At 32.7% G+C, this 20,895-nt stretch overlaps 1 protein-coding gene across 1 annotated transcript in view; it reads right to left on the minus strand.

Moving 5' to 3' along the window:
* The window catches only part of DTWD2 (DTW domain containing 2), a 146,505-nt gene that overhangs the window by 12,001 nt on the left and 113,609 nt on the right, over nucleotides 1–20,895 (minus strand). The window contains exon 5 of the mRNA XM_081299110.1: nucleotides 9,161–9,289. Coding sequence (XP_081155236.1) covers nucleotides 9,161–9,289 — 129 coding nt within the window. The remainder of the gene's footprint in view (nucleotides 1–9,160; nucleotides 9,290–20,895) is intronic.

Raw genomic sequence — 20,895 nt, forward strand, 5'->3', positions numbered from 1 at the left:
CACAACAGATGCTACAGAAATACAGAAGACAATTAGAAATTATTTTGAAAACCTATATTCCAATAAAATAGAAGCTAGTGAAGACATCGATAAATTTCTTAAGTCATATCATTTGCCCAGACTGAGTCAGGAGGATACACACAATTTGAACAGACCAATATCAATGGATGAAATTGAAGAAGCCATCAAAAGACTACCAACCAAGAAAAGCCCAGGACCGGATGGGTATACAGCGGAGTTTTACAAAACCTTTAAGGAAGAATTAATACCAATACTTTTCAAGTTATTTCAGGAAATAGAAAAAGAGGGAGCTCTTCCAAATTCATTCTATGAGGCCAACATCACCCTGATTCCGAAACCAGACAAAGACACCTCAAAGAAAGAAAACTACAGACCAATATCTCTAATGAACCTAGATGCAAAAATCCTCAATAAAATTCTGGCGAATCGAATACAAAAACACATCAAAAAAATTGTGCACCATGATCAAGTAGGATTCATCCCTGGGATGCAAGGATGGTTCAACATACGGAAATCAATAAATGTTATTCACCACATCAATAGACTTAAAGATAAGAACCATATGATCATCTCGATAGATGCAGAGAAAGCATTCGACAAAGTACAGCATCCCTTTATGTTCAAAACATTAGAAAAACTAGGGATAACAGGAACTTACCTTGACATTGTAAAAGTCATCTATGTTAAGCCTCAGGCTAGCATCATTCTGAATGGACAAAAGTTGAAGGCATTCCCTCTAAAATCCGGAACAAGACAGGGATGCCCTCTATCTCCACTTCTATTCAATATAGTTCTCGAAACACTGGCCAGAGCAATTAGACAAAAGAAATTAAAGGCATAAAAATTGGAAAAGAAGAACTTAAATTATCACTATTTGCAGATGACATGATTCTATACCTAGAAGACCCAAAAGGGTCTACAAAGAAACTACTAGAACTAATAAATGAATTCAGCAAAGAGGCAGGATATAAAATCAACACGCACAAATCAAAGGCATTTCTGTATATCAGCGACAAAACTTCTGAAACGGAAATGAGGAAAACCACTCCATTCACAATATCCTCAAAAAAAATAAAATACTTGGGAATCAACCTAACAAAAGAGGTGAAAGATTTATATAATGAAAACTACAGAACCCCAAAGAGAGAAGTAGAAGAAGATCTTAGAAGATGGAAAAATATACCCTGTTCATGGATAGGCAGAACTAACATTATCAAAATGGCGATATTACCAAAAGTTCTATATAGGTTTAATGCAATGCCAATCAAAATCCCAATGGCATTTCTTGTAGAAATATAGAAAGCAATCATGAAATTCATATAGAAAAATAAAAGACCCAGAATAGCAAAAGCAATTCTAAGCAGGAAGTGTGAATCAGGCGGTATAGCGATACCAGATTTCAAACTATATTACAGAGCAATAGTGACAAAAACAGCATGGTACTGGTACCAAAACAGGCGGGTGGACCAATGGTATAGAATAGAGGACACAGAGACTAATCCACAAAGTTACAACTATCTTATATTTGATAAAGGGGCTAAAAGCATGCAATGGAGGAAGGATAGCATCTTCAACAAATGGTGTTGGGAAAACTGGAAATCCATATGCAACAAAATGAAACTGAATCCCTTTCTCTCGCCATGCACAAAAGTTAACTCAAAATGGATCAAGGAGCTTGATATCAAATCAGAGACTCTGCGTCTGATAGAAGAAAAAGTTGGCTCCGATCTACATATTGTGGGGTCGGGCTCCAAATTCTTTAATAGGACACCCATAGCACAAGAGTTAATAACAAGAATCAACAAATGGGACTTAATTAAACTTAAAAGTTTTTTCCCAGCAAGAGAAACAATAAGAGAGGTAAATAGGGAGCCTACATCCTGGGAACAAATTTTTACTCCTCACACTTCAGATAGAGCCCTAATATCCAGAGTATACAAAGAACTCAAAAAGTAGACAATAAGATAACAACCTAATCAACAAATGGGTCAAGGACCTGAACAGACACTTCTCAGAGGAGGATATACAATCAATCAACAAGTACATGAAAAAATGCTCACCATCTCTAGCAGTCAGAGAAATGCAAATCAAAACCACCCTAAGATACCATCTCACTCCAGTAAGATTGGCAGCCACTATGAAGTCAAACAACAACAAGTGCTGGCGAGGATGTGGAGAAAAGGGTACACTTGTACATTGCTGGTGGGACTGCAAATTGGTGCGGCCAATTTGGAAAGCAGTTTGGAGATTCCTGGGAAAGCTGGGAATGGAACCACCATTTGACCCTGCTATTGCCCTTCTCGGACTATTCCCTGAAGACCTTAAAAGAGCATGCTACAGGGATACTGCCACATCGATGTTCATAGCAGCACAATTCACAATAGCTAGACTGTGGAACCAACCCAGATGCCCTTCAATAGATGAATGGATAAAAAAAATGTGGCATCTATACACAATGGAGTACTATGCAGCAATAAAAAATGACAAAATCATAGAATTTGCAGGGAAATGGATGGCACTAGAGCAGATTATGCTTAGTGAAGCTAGCCAATCCCTAAAAAACAAATACCAAATGTCTTCTTTGATATAATGAGAGCAACTATTTACAGAGCAGGGAGGAAGAGCAGGAAGAAAAGATTAACATTAAACAGAGACATGAGATGGGAGGGAAAGGGAGAGAAAAGGGAAATTGCATGGAAATGAAGGGAGACCCTCATTGCTATACAAAATTACATATAAGAGGTTGTGAGGGGAATGGGATAATAAACAAGGAGAGAAATGAATTACAGTAGATGGGGTAGAGAGAGAAGATGGGAGGGGAGGGGAGGGGGGATAGTAGGGGATAGGAAAGGTAGCAGAATACAACAATTACTAATAGGGCATTATGTAAAATTGTGGATGTGTAACCGACGTGATTCTGCAATCTGCATTTGGGGTAAAATTGGGGGTTCATAACCCACTTCAATCTAATGTATGAAATATGATATGTCAAGAGCTTTGTAATGTTGTGAACAACCAATAAAAAAAAAGAAAAAAAAAAGAACCAACTTTTTGTCTCATTGATCTTTTGATTGTTTGTTTCAATTTCATCAATTTAGGCTCTGGTTTTAACTATTTTTCTGTCTTCTGCTTTTGATGTTGATTTGTTTTTCTTCTTCTAGGGCTTTTAGATGTAATGTTAGGTTATTTGGAAGCTTTCTATTGTTTTAATGAATGAGCTCAATGCAATGAACTTTCTTCTCAGAACCGCCTTCAAAATCTCAGAGATTTTCACAAGTTGTACTGCTGTTAATATTTACCTCTAAGTATTTTTTGAATTCATCCCTATTTCTGCTATCCATTGATCATTTAATAGTGTTTTATTTGGTCTCCAGGTGTTGGAGAGGCTTTTAGTTTTTAATTTATCATTGGTTTTTAATTTCATTCCATTTTGTCCTGATAGAATGAAAGGTATTATCTCTCTCTCTCTCTCTTTTTTTTTTTTTTTTGTATTTGCTGAGTTGCTTTGTGGCCTAATATATAGTCTACCTTAGAGAAAGATCTGTGTTACTGATAAGAAAGTTTATTCAGTCATTCATGGATGAAATATTCTATGTATGTCTGTTAAGTCTAAATTATTAATTATACTTTTTAGTTCTATAGCTTCTTCATTTAGTTTTTGTTAGATGAGGCATGCTAAAGTCACCCAGTATTATCGTGTTGTAGTTTATTTCATTCTTAATATTGAGAAGGGTTTGTTTGATATATGTATATCTTCCATTGTTTGGGGCATAAATATTTACAATTGTTATGTCTTGTTGATGTATAATTCCCTTAAGCAGTATGAAACCCCATTGAATTTAACTGCTGCAATAAAGACTCTGTTTACATGCAGTCAAACATAATTCCTAATCAATGTACACCAATGAAAAGAACAATTAATATTTTGCAAAAGTTTTACAAAATATAATTGTTGAAAGTCCCTCAGGTATATTCTCATAATTTTTAAAAATAAAACAGGAGAGGAAATGGGGAAGTATATATTACTTTACAGAGTGAGCACAGTGGACAGATTAAATTGTGAAATATCATACAATACATAGGAAACATAACTGGACTACATACAGATTGAGAAAACTGAAAACTCTATTGGTATTTTAAGACATTTATTACATTCTTCATGTACAGGAGAATACTAATGTTCTTTTAGTCAAGAGCCTGGAACTTTTCCATCTTAAATATAAAATTTCATCCAACTAAGGTAATTAAGGGAATGAATTTTGGAGCTAGATCTAGAATATGCCCCCCTCCTTCTAGGTAATAGTCACCTGGGTTACTAACAAATATGCCAGTCGTCCTTACTGGTAAATGATCAGATTGCATTAATCACCTTTTAGAAGTTAGGCATTGCCTAATGAAATGTGAACAAAAGTAATGTGTGTCACCTCTGGCCAGAAGTTTTAAAAGTGGTGTAGGATTCACCACATTTCCTGCATCTTCCTTGATGAAAATGGAATGATGTATCTAGATATTTTCTCCATCAATCCATGTTCCCCACTGACTGCAGTGAGCAGAGGTCCTATAGTCAACACCACTGGACAAAAAGCATCAAACAGGCTGTTGTCAAGTGATGCCATTTTAAGTCACTGCAGTCTAACCTAGACTGATCACTATCACTAGGTATGTATTTTAAGTTATATAACATCTGTCTCATTTTTTTCATCTTTAAATGAAAAAATAATATCCATCTCACAAGGCTTTTATCATAGTACTGAGATGATACAAAGCATTGTGCATACTGATAATAAATGATGACATTTTTATATAAAAAGATCATCATATCTGAGGCAATATGAAAGTATAAGAGTCTGACTGATTTAGAGGAACAAAGAAAATCCTCCACTTAAAAATAATTTAATTTCTAAATGTTTATTTGGGGAAACCAGTGCTTTATAAATCTTTTTGCCTATATATGCAGAGACTATTTTTAAGGGACCATTACCACCAGCTTCAAAGCTTTTTTCACATTTCCTTTTGAAAGTTCAGAAGGTAAAAATTAATAAGTAAAAGAAATCCTGCAATGAAAAAAAAATCATTAAGCACAATCCCCTAAGCCCAGGTAAGTAATACAGCAGATGAATAAAATACATCAAATTTTAGTTTGAAAATTCTTTTATCAATCTACAGGTAAGATTCAGAGGGACAAGAAAGGGTAAAAGGTTTAACTTTTGACTGCCTATGTTGACAACTGTGGCAATTAACAAACATTATGTCACTCAGTTCTCAAAATACTGTGATGTAAACATACACACACACAAACATACACATTATAGGTAGGAAACAAGCACAAAGATTAAGTAAACTGCTCACTGAAGTGGTAATACTAAGTGATGAAGTTTTAAATCAAACCTACTTTAAAGCCCATGTCAAGCTACTTTTGGGAGCTATGTTTTCAAGTCATGCTACTTCTACATGCTTGAAAACTGCTTTAGAATAAAGGAAGAAGAATCAAAAGACTAACAAAGCTATTCCATGCTGAGTTCTTAATTTTGAGGGGTCCTATGGCAACAGAATAAAACCATGAAAATTTATCACTCTTTCCCATCATCTTAAGGTTTTATTAAAATGTCCCTAATTAAAAATTATTGAGCAAAAATGTATTTCATATGTAGAGTATATGGGAGGATGTGTGTAGGACATATGCAAATATCCTTGGGGTCCTGAAACCAATACCCCACAGGTATTTGGGGGCAACTGTAAAAACAAGCATATCTAAAGTAGAATTTCTGTGTTTTGACAAAAGTAAAACTCCTGAAATACACATTGTTATCAAGATAAAAATCAGATCCATCACATTAGAAAGTTCCCTCTGGCCCTCACTCAATTCTCACACTCCTGGAGAAGCATGCACTATACAAATTTCTATCATCTTAGATTAGTATGACTGATTCCAAAGGTTCATATAAATGAAATCATGCAATTTGTGCTTTTGTGAATCTAGCTTTTTATCTTCTATACAGTGTTTTTCAGATTTAACAGCATTGTTCTATTTTTCAGTATTTTATATGATAAAGTTGTGCGTCTATTCTGCTGTTTAGATATCTGCATTGTCTCCACTCTTTATCTATTATACAAACTATGAAAACTTTTATAAAAATTTGTGATTAAAAGCTATCATTTCTCTTAGTACTGTATCTGTGAATAGAATTGCTGACTTGCAGAGTAGGTACGTGTTTAACTTCACAAGAAATTGCCACATAGCTTTTGATTCCACTGCATACAACTCCCTGCAAAGTATGAAAGTTTCTGTTGTTCCATAAATGCCAATATTGGGCATGTTCAACACTTTTTATCTATTGAGTACAGTAAAATATAATTGTAATACTATCGTTTGAATTTATTTTTCCCTTATAACTTACAATGTAAAGAAAAATTTACATGTTAAAAAAATGTATTTCATAGCTTTCCTCTCCAGGAAGGGAGGAAAACACCTGTGTTCAGAGCAGACTATAATTTTTTCTGCATCTACATTTAGAACAGACAGGCTAATTTTTTTTTACTGAAATTGATTTTAAGAGCTGGACTTAGAGTTCCTCCACCTAATAAAGTGGCTTTTACTATAAATTGGGGGTCAATTTTTGCCATCTGTAATAATAAGCAACTTGAAATCTTTCTTTGTACATCTCTTCTGCTCATGCTGACACCAACCATATTATCAACCCCCACAAAATCACAGGTGATTGTCAAACCTTGTTTTTCTGCTCCTGGCCATATAGTACAATTACTCTTGGAAACCAAAGTAAGCAAAATGACGGCTCCAGAACCTTGGTTTACTATGGGATTTTATGTTAAATTTAATCCACAGATAGTAACAAAAACTGAAGAGATCAAAAAATTATCCACATTCTGTATCTTAAACTTTGGTTGTTCTTAGATATTATATTAAGAACATAAGATATTTTCCAAGTTTCAAGTTGTATGATAAAGTTGTGTTTTTTGTTGTTTTTTTTTTTTTTTTTTGCTTTTAAGATATTATATCACAAAGCACATCTAACTTAGCAAGAGTCAAAGTCAGCTTTTGGCTTATATCATCAATGAATGCTTTTAATGACAAACAGTCAAAGTGGTAAAATGTTAAAAATAATGATATGTTGATGAAGAAGAAACCCTGAAACAATATCAAGAAAGTTGTTCTAAATATATAGCATCAATTTTTGATAAAGTCCCTTCTCAATTTTGAAACAACTCATTGTGGATCAGAATTGAGAATATTTGTAAAATAGAATGTGAAACATTCTTGGCTAATGGCTTTGTTGCCATAATGGTAGACTAATTAATACCAGATATTATACCTATAAAACTGGGAAGGGGAACAGCAGCAGCAGCATTTGTAGCAATAATACAACCCCTATCCCTAATCCTAACCTTGTTTTAACTATATCTACTATTAGTATAAATACCATCATTACCAACAAAGAAGTTTCCAGTTAAGATTGCAGTAAAGATCCAATTTCAACTGTGGGAAAAGGAGAAGAAACTTCATAGAAGGCTGTTTCTAGGCTCAAAAGGAGCCTAGAAGGAGAGGGAAAATCAAGTTTTAAGTCTATATTCAAAGAATATTTTATTTTTCTAAAGATTTGAACTTTTAACAAGACTTTGGTTTGATATCTGAGCCTAGAATTTTACATTGACAAAAAGGGAAATACAGACATTACACAGAAAGCAACTTTAAAAAGTAGCACTAGGTTACGCCTTTCTGTAAAGATATCTAAAAAAGTGTGTGTTGGCTTTATTGTTGTTTTTTGTTTGTTTGCTTGTTTTTTACAAGGATACAAAGTATAAAAAGATGATGCTGAATAAATGAAAGAAAAAAACAAGTGCAGGGGAATATAAAGTGCTAGGTGATGGTTGGGAAGTAGGTAATAAAGTTAAAGAAAAGGCAGAAAAGTCTGAGAATACTCCCTAGTCAAGTGTCCTTGGTGAATTTTTTTTTCTCAGAGGAAAATAAAATTGCCTAGATCCCAAACAAAGACTACTCACACATATGCACACCCCCAAAAAAAGCCCACTAATGAAAGCCTGCTTCTTTCAAAAGAAGGAAAGTCTCCAACGTTTGACATTTTTTATAGTTTAGGATCGGTTAGAGAAAAAGGCAATTCAGTGCATGCTTCTAGCACTCTTTAACACTCCTTGCTCTTGAGACACTGTTGTTCTCTTTAGGATTAATATCTTGGTAACTAATCCAGTTACTCTGAGCCAAGCTTTTATTCATTATTGAAATTTCCTTCATAGCTGATGTAAATCTTACAGTAGTAACTATAGTGTATAAAGAGGGAGAAAGAGTACCTTAGCATGCCTGTGTCATGGTGTATGATGGGAGGGGGAGCATGTAGCAGGAGGAGTTATAAACATTATCCTCTGACTTTTTTTCTTCAGTTATAATTATCAAGATATTTCAATTATTAAAAAAACCTAATAACTTAAGTTTTACTTACATATATTTTTATTTTACTATAAATGCAAAATTTCTTACACATTCTAAAATATTGAGATGTTAATAAGCTCATTGAAACATTATTCTTTGCTGATGATTATTATTTATATGTGCAATTTCAGACTTTAATGGAAATTAAACAGAATGATGATTATAGGTTATATCCTTTTCATATTCTGTAGGTGTTTCTCTTTTTTTTTTTAAAAAAGTATCATTTTTAAACTTGAAGCAAGTATAATAAGATAAAGAGGATGTTAGCATATCTCTTCAAGTATAGGCACCAATGCAAAAAATAATGATGTTGCTACAGAAAGTTATTTTAATTAAAGAAAAAAGTCAAACACAAAAGAATACAAACTACTAAGAAAAAAAGAAATAGAAAATACTAAAGAAAAATCTAGCTAAAAAGCTATTTAATGTTGTGCTACTTAAATGCAAGTTAGCATATTACAAATGTTGTTTGCACAGTTAAGTATGAATATTTAAATAATGTAATCTGGAATACTAACACAGAAAAACACCAGAGGGGGAAAGAGGGCTATAAAAGTACATAAATTCCTATCACAGATATATTTAATTTGTCAAATTGAGCAAATTAAACATCTAAATTTTTAAAATAAAATATAACTGAACTCCTACTTTCAAAAACTATAACTTTTCTCATACCTCCTGTATGTGATTATTCTTCTCCAAGATGGAAAGAGCAACAGCAGCACATTCCAGTGTAGAAAGGCATCTATTGGTTGGCTGCATCCGAATGACATACTGACTGGAAATGTTCGTTTTTAACTGCACCTAAAACCAAAACAAAATAACAAAATGAAATTTTGGTCTTAAATTTAAAACTATAACGTTTGTGCTTTAAATATTAATTATTTTCCATCTAAAATTGCTAGTAGTTTAGAAATAACTGAATGTATCAATTATTTCATATATAATATTCTTTTTTTCTTGTCACTGTTAAATAGTAGAAGGAAGATGATGGTTACACATTTATCTGACAAACATGATACATCTAAAATATATACAAAGTCCTACATAACCAAAATACAGACTAATAACTCCCTCTCAGTGGGGAAAAAAATATATACTTCATGAAGACAGATATAAGAAAGGTACACGAGTATATGAAAAAGAGCTCAAATGATCTAATGTAAATTAAAACCACAGTGGAATAACATTTCACACTCATTAGAATAGTTACAATAAAATAAATAAAGATATACAGCAAATTAAACTCTCACAGACTGCAGAATTTAAAATGATATTACTTCACAATTTTTTAAAATCATGCTTTATCCCCATTATTTCTTAGTATAAAGTGTTATTTAAAGTGTCATGGGTATACCTGTGTAGATGTGTGTATATAGATATACACAAATACACACAAATATAAATAATCCTCTCTTAGTTAAGAAATAGTATGCTATACATACTTTATATATACATTTCTCCATGGATATATTATTTTATCTGAAACCTGAAGATAGAGTCAGACACGAAAAACATCAGCAGAAAACCAATAGTCAACACTTGGGATTTTTGTCTCCTATTTTAAGTAAATAAAATTCAAACAATCTTATAAAGTCACATTCCTAGCCCACATTCTAAACAGAATCACGTTAGGATATGCAGATAGATGATAATTTCAATTTTTACTTCTTCAGGTGTTCTCTCTCGTTTTGTTAGTATTCTCAAAGTAGTATGAGATCACTTCAAATCCATGACATCTTATCTTTCAATTCCTTCCCTCTTCTGTGTCTTATGTAGTCCCTCATAATGAGAAATATAATTCTTCTAGTTTGGCTCTTTGTTTAAAACAATTTTTCTCTATGGCTTTTATTTTTCAGAAAGGGAACAGGAAAGAGTGGGATACTATGGCTGCAGCTTAATGGACACTATGAGATATATTTGATTTTGGAATACATACTTTATAAGCTGACTAATAATATTTGGAGTATGATTATATTAAAATTAATTTGTATTTCTCCAAATGGAAATATGTGAAGGAGATTCAGGGAAAGGAAGGATGAAAATGGTTAAGAAATATATACAGTGATAAAAGAAAGCCTATGATTAAATAACTGCAAGAATATTCACAATGTTGATTAACTGTAATTACTAACAGTTTTAATAATTCATCAAAGATTGAATGGATAAAAAAAATGTGGCATCTATACACAATGGAGTACTATGCAGCAATAAAAAATGACAAAATCATAGAATTTGCAGGGAAATGGATGGCACTAGAGCAGACTATGCTTAGTGAAGCTAGCCAATCCCTAAAAAACAAATACCAAATGTCTTCTTTGATATAATGAGAGCAACTATGAACAGAGCAGGGAGGAAGAGCAGGAAGAAAAGATTAACATTAAACAGAGACATGAGATGGGAGGGAAAGGGAGAGAAAAGGGAAATTGCATGGAAATGAAGGGAGACCCTCATTGCTATACAAAATTACATATAAGAGGTTGTGAGGGGAATGGGAAAATAAACAAGGAGAGAAATGAATTACAGTAGATGGGGTAGAGAGAGAAGATGGGAGGGGAGGGGAGGGGGGATAGTAGGGGATAGGAAAGGTAGCAGAATACAACAATTACTAATAGGGCATTATGTAAAATTGTGGATGTGTAACCGACGTGATTCTGCAATCTGCATTTGGGGTAAAATTGGGGGTTCATAACCCACTTCAATCTAATGTATGAAATATGATATGTCAAGAGCTTTGTAATGTTGTGAACAACCAATAAAAAAAAAGAAAAAAAGATAATTCATCAAAGATGAACAGAGAATAGCCAACTACTGCTTTCAATACTTAATCCCCAAGTTTTCCTTGGATGAATTTATAATAGACATCCTATTATCACAAAATTATTGGGACACAGGCAAAATTCAGTCAATTTTACTTACTGGAATGAAATTTACTTTTTAAAAGACATTTGTTATTACAGGGAGTAGTTTTATTTCCTATTGTAAGAAAATTCAGAATTTCAAATTTCATATGTTAAAAGACTTCAGGGCTGGGGTTGTGGCTCAGCGGGATAGCATTCACCTAGTAGGTGCAAGGCCCTGGGTTCAATCCTCAGCACCACATAAAAATAAAATAAAGGTATTGGGTTGAACTCAACTAAAAGATAAATATTTTAAAAAGTTAAAAAAATACTTCAGAATATTCTTCACAAATCATCTTTCCAGGAATTAAAACTAAAAGACCAGATAGCTAATCTGTATCATAGTGTTGACATGCATGTTATTAGATGATAGCATGTTAAATGTGGTCTCATAGCTTCTCCTTTCATGTTTTTGTGCTATTCCATCTTCATCACATACTCTATTCAATTAGCAAATGAACAAGAGGAGAAAGAAGTGGATAAACTTTTAGGCAAATCCCAGTAGCTCAGTGACAGAGTGCACACCCTGCATTCTATCTCAAGCACTACTTTAAAAGAAACAGGAGTGAGGAGAATTAGCATAGACAAAAGCAGGATACATAGAAAGTGGGCTGGTTGAAAAATCATGATAATTTTATCGAACCTGACAATAACAAATCAATCTCACCCATGTCATTAGTTTCTTAGTTTCCCTTACCTCCTCCTCACCTATAAAATCAGATAGCTAGATGTGATGGTGTCAATTCTGACAGCTGAATTTATCTTGTAGGTATGAATCCTAAGATTAAATACAGACAGAGGTATATATATTTGCAAGTTTTGAAGTCATGCTGACTCAAAGAATGCCTCAGTAATTTTCTCTTTTTTAAAATATTTATTATTTATTTTTTAGTTTCGGCGGACACAACATCTTTGTTTGTATGTGGTGCTGAGGATCGAACCCGGCCACACGCATGCCAGGCGAGCGTGCTACCGCTTGAGCCACATCCCCAGCCCCTAATTTTCTCTTTTTGAAACCTGGTTCTCTATGATATAAGCTGAATACTCTTAATGAGAAACAGAAAAATCATTGGTTGGTTCAAATTCTATTGGTATACTTTGTGGGCTTATAATAAAGTTTTCATTTTAGAAAATTAAGCTTCAGACCTTTTCCATTGATTCTCTGAATCAGCTAAAAGTTCAATTTCTAGAAATTCTTTTGTTGTTATAATACCTTCCTTTTTTTTCTTCCATTACATTAGATAAATTTTTGGGAGACTAAGGCAGGAGGATTGCAAGTTAAAAGCTAGCTGCAGCAATTAGGACGGCCCTAGTCTGTTTAAAAATATAAAATAAAAAGGGCTGAGGAGGTAGCTCACTGGTTCAGCACCTCCAGGTTCAAAAAAAATACCAGATAACAGTATGGATGACTATGATCGCTGTTCAGGTGCCTTTTAAAAAATGCTTTTACAAATTTCTCCTTCCTATTTATACATTTAGCTCTTTTTGTTACAAGTGATTTTTTGCCATTAAAAGTTTAAATAACATACATACTCAGTGGTTTAGTAGTGATCTTTGGGACTAAAACAAATATTCAAGGAAATAACAGGTTGTGGAATATGTTTGCATATTATTAAAGATTTTTTAAAATAACTTATTGCTATAAACAATAATTAATTCTTTTGTTGGGCAAAACTAACAAAGACCTTAAAATTTAAATTAGAATTTTAATTCAAGTCCTGATAATACTGCATTTTAATAATCTGATGGTAATCACTTTTTCTCTATAATCAGGCTATCTTAAGTCAAGTTCATTACTATTCAAAACTATTGTGTGTCTCAATTATTAAGACTTTCTAATCACTTGATCAAATTACTTACAGGTTTCTAGGAAAATCAACCTATTTTCCATGCCGTCTGAAACAATTCTAGACTAGAATAGGCTTAACCAAACTTCTTTTTAGTAACATCCTGAAGTCTTACCATTGAGAGACACATATAAAAACCTCCTTTCTGTAGCAGACTTATTTCTATGATCTTTCCCAGGCTAAATTCATTATCTGAGTTCATGAGCTGCCCCCTGATAGAGAAGCACTAAACTTTTTCTTCTAGCCCCAATCCCTCAATTCATTTCACTCTTTTTATTCCCTTGATTTAGTTCAACTATATGACCTAATAGTGGTAAAAGTTCAGCTTTGGCATCAGACAGATGCCAGATCTAACACAGATTTAGTCATTTATGTATAAGGTTTCATGCAGTTATAAATAATAAATAATAAATTGCTTCATTTAATTCTCATAAAGACCCTATGAAGTAGGTACGTTCATTATCTTCACTTTATAGAAAAGGAAACCAAAGCAGAGAGACATGAAGTAACATGCTCCAGGTTCCAAAATTAGTCATGTCAGAGCAGAAACAGAGGCTTATTCAAGAGCCTGAGTGAAACCACCAGGTTAATATCTTAAGTGGATAAATTTGTAGGCAAATCCCAGTATAGTAAACAAATAAAAACAAAGCTTTTCTATTGGAAAACAAGGCTGGGGTACCCTGAAGAATACCCTGTAGAATCTTCTGAACTTAATCATTTTTTTAAAATGATAAGGAGGGAAGGGTCTTTTACACAAGTATAAAAGTTACTTGCAAATATCAGTGTCTCTGCCTTGCTCCAGTTCTGACATACTACAAAGACTGTCTCTGCCTTACTCCAGCTCTGACCTATTATAAAGCCTACAAAAAGTAGAAATTCTAGGAATTAACACGGAAACTCAGAAAATATGATAAATATAAAGTTCAAAGGGGCATCAGTTGTAGATAAAATGAAAATATCAGTGCTACTCCTCAAACACATTATCACTTAAATTATTTACTTTTCTAGGCTTGTTTGAAAATCTACAATTCACAACAGTTTATATAAGAAAGCCTGTGTCCAAAATTTTATGTGTATATGTGTATTATAGAATATGTTTGATTTAAAATTTAGCTCTTTTTTTACAGAATTTTTCATGCTAACACATCAATAAGAACATTATATGTTACTTTTGATATTAAAAACACAAATATATAGTTGAAGAGTTTAAACATTAAGCACTTAAAATTCTTCAGTTTCAGCAATCTAAATACTAATACAAAAATAAGACTTTGTTTACTGAGTGACAGCCAAACATCATGATTACCGGATTTTCCTCTTAAGAATAATATTTTATCTTCACAGTCTTCCACTAAACTCCAATGTACCTCGTATCTGAAGACCCTAGGAACTATCGGTATGAGAATATATTCAAAGGAAAAACATCCACATAGATTCGTAAGATCACAGGACTGAACATAATCGAGAAATTAAATAATCCAGAGGGGCTCAGGTTTTTGGCTCAGTGGTACAGCACTTACCTAGCATGTGTGAGGCACTAGGTTCAATCTTTACCACCAAATAAAAAATAAATAAATTAGCTAGGCATGGTGGCACATGCCTATAATCAATCCCACAGCTCAGGAAGCTGAGGAAGGAGGATGCAAGTTCAAAGCCAGTCTTAGCAAAAGTAAGGCACTAAGCAACTCAATAAGAACCAGTCTCTAAATAAAATACAAAATTGGGCTGGGAATGGCTCAGTGGTTGAGTACCCCTGAGTTCAATCCCAGTATAAATAAATAAATAGGAAAAAAAATAAATAATCTAGCTTCTTCTGCTAGGTATGATTTTTCTTTAAAAAAAAAAATTGTATTCACAGAATTAAAAGTTTTAGCCGGGCACAGTGGTACTTGCCAATAATCCTAGCAACTCAGGAGGCTGAGGCAGAAGGATCACAAGTTTGAGACTAGCCTTAGCAATTTAGCAAGGCCCTCAGTAAATAGTGAGACCTGGTCTTAAAATTAAAAAATTTAAAAAGAGGGCTGGGAATGTGGCTCTACAGTAAAAGCACCACCAACTTCAAACCCCAGTACCCCCAAAAAACAAGTTGGGGTACTTGTTTATTTTTTTCATAATATTGAAATATAGGGGTGGAAATGCAGCTCAATGTGTAAAGCACTTGCCTAGCATGTACAAGGCCCTAGGCTTGATCTCCAGCACTGCAAAAAAATAAATATATATTAATGAATTTCCCATAATAACCTAAAACTAGATTTTATTTAGATTCAAATCTTCTTCTTGATCTACCAGCATGCCAATGTAATAGCCAATTTAAAATGTCTTACAAGTCAAACATTTTCACCCAAAGAGAAACTTCATTTAACAATTAGTAGCTCTATCAGTTTCAAAAACTGTCATGGCATCATTAACAGCTTCTGAAAAAATGAATTGTAAATTAGCCTAAGTGTGAAATACAACATTAAACAATTACATCAGAAGTTCATGTGCCAAATACAACCTTTACTTAAAATTTACTCTGAGTTAAATTGTATGCAATTTCATTTGGCTGAAAGCATCTGTCTCTTCTATAACTTTGAACAAAATTTACATGCATGAATTTGGAGGCAGAAAAGCACAGCAACTAAGAGCATAAGCTCTGAAGTTAGACACACTAAGTTTAAACTGACAAAATAATTGTGGATTAACAGTTATTAACAAATACAATAATAAGACTTTGTTAAATTAACAACCTTAAAACATTAACAACCTTAAAGGGTGATTACATCTTAAAAAGCTATCACACATGAAAGGTTCAGCAATGTCTGGCACAAGCATTCAATACTGGCCAGGTGGTTGATGAGGAAGGTACTGCTGCTGATGATGTTAAGGAGGAAGATGGTGATGGTGATGGTGATTCCCAGTGCTACCTTTGCAATCCAATGAATAAATGTAAAGTAATTCAGCTCTACTATAGAATGCCTGGGGAGATGGTCTAGTCAAGAGTGCAGTCAAAGGTGACACAGGACTCAGGACACCTTGAAGAACATTAACTTTTAAATAAAGATGGAAAAAGGAAAGCTATAAATACATAGAGAAATGGCAATGTAAGAAGCAGGCAAAAGAAACAGAAGAGAGAGGTTTTACTGAAAGAGGGGAAAGGATTATTCTGCCAGATTAACATCACTAGAGTAAAAGTTTGGGCTAGGGATATAGTTTAATGGTAGAGTGCTTGATTAACGTATTCAAGGTTCTGTATACTTAAATTAATTTACATATACACACACATATATACGCACACATATATACACACACATATATATGGCATAAATATTTTCATTAAAGATATATTTAGAGACAAAGAAAAATTTAGATTTTTATTATTTTTTAAAGTTTTATTTATTTTTTCATTTTCTTTGTTGATGGACCTTTATTTTTTATTTGTATGTGGTGCTCAAACATTTGAGGCAAGCGCTCTACCACTGAGCCACAACCCCAGCCCCTAGATTTTTATTCTTTTACCCTTTAAGTACAAGGTATGAGCACCACTAAAATTTTAAATAATTGGGCTGAGGTTGTGGCTCAGTGGTGGAGTGATTTCCAGGCACATATGAGGCACTGATTCAATCCTCAGAACCACATAAAAATAAATAAATAAAATAAAGGTATTATGTCCATCTACAACTAAAAAATATTTTTAAAAAATTCTTTAAAACAATTTGCAATGATTACCAAAATAAATAGATTGTATATCTTTCAATCATTTCTTTAAAACATCTCCAAACAACACTATATAAACATAAAAGGCAGACTAAGAATTAACAATCATTTTTGAAAATCACTTTTTACGTGAAATTTATTTCTTAGATGACTGATTAAAAGTTTGTCTTATCTATCCATTGTTTTCAATGCATTATCTTGTATTCCTCTACCTCTACACATTTAAACATGCTTGATTTTATGATAATAAAAGTAGCAGAGAGACATAAGAAAGTGTTGATTAGCAACAGGTTGCCATGTTTCTTTGAACAACACAGCACAGAACACATAGAGAAGACACTGTGGTTTATAATCTTTAAAAAAAGAAAATTATAAAATGAAAAGCATCAAAACTTTTAAGACTGTGCTTATTGATAACAAATAGTTTGACTTCATTTACAACTGAACCAAGTATGTAAAATTGCAAAAGCCTTCATGTCTTTCTCAATAATTACAGTCTATATTTTTCTAAAAAATTTTACTGTATACACTTAAAGTATTCAATATGCTATTATGAGACACAGAGAGATAGTAAAAAGGGCTATTATAGTGAAACAAATGAACATATTCATCATTTCAGTTACTCTTTTTTGTTTTGGTTTTGTTTTTGTGGCAAAAGCAGATAAAATCTACTCAACATGAATTCCACATACAGTACAATTTGTGGTCTTCATATTGTATCTTAGATTTCTGGAATTTAATTACATATCTGCCTCTTGGTTTACTCTTACCTACATCTCCCCAATTCCTACTCCCCCATCCCAACCTGAATAAAACCATTTAATTCTCTACCTATATACTTTACATTTTAAAGATTCCACAGATCTGTGAGATCACATAATACTTTTCTTTCTATGTCTGGCTTCTTTTACTTTGCATAATATCCTCCAGACTAATTCATGTTATGGCAAATGGCAAAATTGTGTACTTTTCTCAGCTGAATAATATTCCATTGTATGTGCATACCACTGTTTCTTTATGCCTTTGACTGCTGACAGACACTTGGGTTGTTTCCATATCTTGATTATTTTGCATGATGTAACAAACATGGGACTGCAGATATCTTGATGATGTGATGATTCATTTCCTTTGGACATGGGAAATGACCCATAAATGGGATTGCTCGGACATTTGTAATTTTATTTTTAATTTCTCGAGAAACTTCAATACTGCTTACCATGATGGCTGCACCAATCTACACTCACACCAATGGTTTGTTATTTACTAAACATTTTTATAGAAAACATAAATAAAAGGAAACATATATAATATTCATGGAATAAACACAATATTATACAGAAGTCTTGAAATTTGCTCTACTAGTTAATGGAAGCTCAATAAGAATCTCAAAAAATATTTTTGCAGAATTTTATAAAGCTGATTCTGAAATTATGTTAATGAAAAGTACAAAAATATCAAGATAACCTTGAAGAAAAACAGTAGGATGTTTCCTGCCAGTTAGGCTTATTATAAAGCAACTAATTAAGATACCATGGAACTTGTACAGTTAGAATAGCATTTAAAGCACAGAAGTAAATTTTCACATATATGCACAAATGATGAATGATGGAGATAACACTTTTCAGTGGCCTTTTCAGTAAGTGCTGAAACAACTGGGCAGCCATACAAAGGGGAGGGTGAAACTGGACTTGGCTCATACCAAACAAAAAACTCAGTTGTGAGTAGATTAAAGACAAATATAAAACTGAAACTTTTAAAATATAACATAAAAAGATTATGAGGTTATTAACTTGAGATATGAATGAATTTCTTAACAAAATAGAAAACACTAATTTATTTTTTTTAAAAAAAAGATTACAATAAAAGTCAGGATATGGGAATAAGAGAACTAGTAGTGAGATGGATAGATATAACTTATGGTGGCAAAAGGAGCCTTTTAGGAATGTATAACATTTCAGCAATGTTCTTTTTCTTGACCTGAACAGTGGGTACAAGAATGTTAACTCTTTAAGTATTTCTTACTCAACATGTATTTTTATGCAGATCTAATAACACATTTTTAGAAATTCTTATAAGCAGCTGGGAGCAGTGGTGTATACCTGTAATCTCAGGAGCTGGGGAGGCCAAGGCAGGAGGATTGCGAGTTCAAAGCCAGGCTCAACAACATATCGAGGCCTTAGGCAACTTAGTGAGATCCTGTCTCTAAAGAAAATATGAAAAGGGTTAGGGATGTGGCTCAGTGGTTAAGTACCCCTGGGTTCAATCCCCAGTACAAAGAGAAAAGAAAAGAAATTCTCATAAGTATTAGCTCAATAAATGTGCCTTCCAATTAGAAGTTTTTTCTACTATGCAAAACACTAAAATCAAATGCAAAGAGAAGATAATTGTCTGTAATCAGCTGTGTGATTTTGGATAGATTACTTATTTTTCAGGGTTTAATTTTCCTAACATATGAAATTATAAATATATTCCCCTCTGAATCCTTAAGATTCCTACAGGTTTTAAAATTCTTGGATTCTCTTGAGTTCCCATCAGTCAATTGAACATTTAATAGGACTCTGATTAAATCTCGCATGTGCTTCTTATGGGTTTTTTACATTTTTTTTTTTTAGTTGTTGATGGACCTTTATTTTATTTATTTTATTTTATATGCAGTGCTGAGAATCAAACCCAGTGCCTTACACATGCTAGGCAAGTTCTCTACCACTGAGCCACAATCCCAGCCCCTACATGTTTTTTCCACCCTCCTTCATTCAGCAAAATGGAAGAAAATGTATGCACAAAGTCAAGTTTAAATACATAAAAATATATTTCATTATTATTTAAAGAACAATAATTAGTCACATTGTGAGCATGAAATACTATCTTCTTCTCATTACAACAGAGTGCCGGGATATAAATAGAAGCTGATTGGTTAATAAAGTTTTAGAACTCAAATATATAATAAGCCTTCTTATTATAATAATAAGCTGAAAATGTTTGAAAAATAAATTATGCTTTATATTTATAAAATATAAATATAAAGTTGTGAAATTTAATTTTATTAATTAAATTTAATTTTATTTAATTGTATTAACCATTAAAGACATACAATATATCCCCCCTCTGAAAGATGGCATAGTTCCATCAACTTTCCAGTATGAAAAATGCCAGATATTGAATTTGATAAATGAATTAATTTTTAGTGACTGAGGAACTGCCACCCTGACACACTGATAACCACAATAGAGAGTAAAAAGAATGTGGAAAACTATGTGAGATAAAAAAAAAATTCTTACTAAATTACAGGGAATTCTTTTCCATTCAGTGACAGAGGGATTCTGATTTCAAATTAAAACTGAATCTTTGTAAAGATTATCACTCATCTTTTGAAATTATTTAAATAAAAATTCTATTATATACTTAATCAAAATAGTAGTGTGTTACCTCCACCTTTATTTATAGAACGAATTAATTACAAGAAAAGTTATCACTAAGATAATATAGAAAAATTTTTAACAAATCATGGTTTATTATTCATCCATTTTATCAATACCACATTCTTCTCAGTCCCTTACTATATACCATTCAGATTAAGGGTAGTGGTCTACAAGTTTTTTTATCCTGCATTTTGCCTGGATAACTACTATTTATTCTTCAGTTCTCAAATGCTAGAGAGTTCTTCCTGAATCTCCAACCTCAATAAAATCTGCATTTTAAAGCATGCCTTATTTATAGCAGTTTCAGAATGTAAATCCTGTTTGCAGAAATCCAGGTTAGAGATGATGATGACCTGAAATTAAATACAGCAATCGAGGAGAGAGTTATTTAAGATAGAAGCCATGCTAATAGTTGAAAAGATTCTGTGGCTTAGATTCTGTATTAGAATGTTAACCTTGTCTAATAGAGAAATAATTAATGTAGATGGAATTAAGTTCTATGTAACTGTAATTACATACTAATCTCAGTGGCTATTTACTGTTTTTAC

The sequence above is a fragment of the Spermophilus citellus genome (genome assembly GCF_964194105.1).
Source record: "Spermophilus citellus genome assembly, chromosome: 1".
NCBI classification, from domain to species: Eukaryota; Metazoa; Chordata; class Mammalia; order Rodentia; family Sciuridae; genus Spermophilus; species Spermophilus citellus.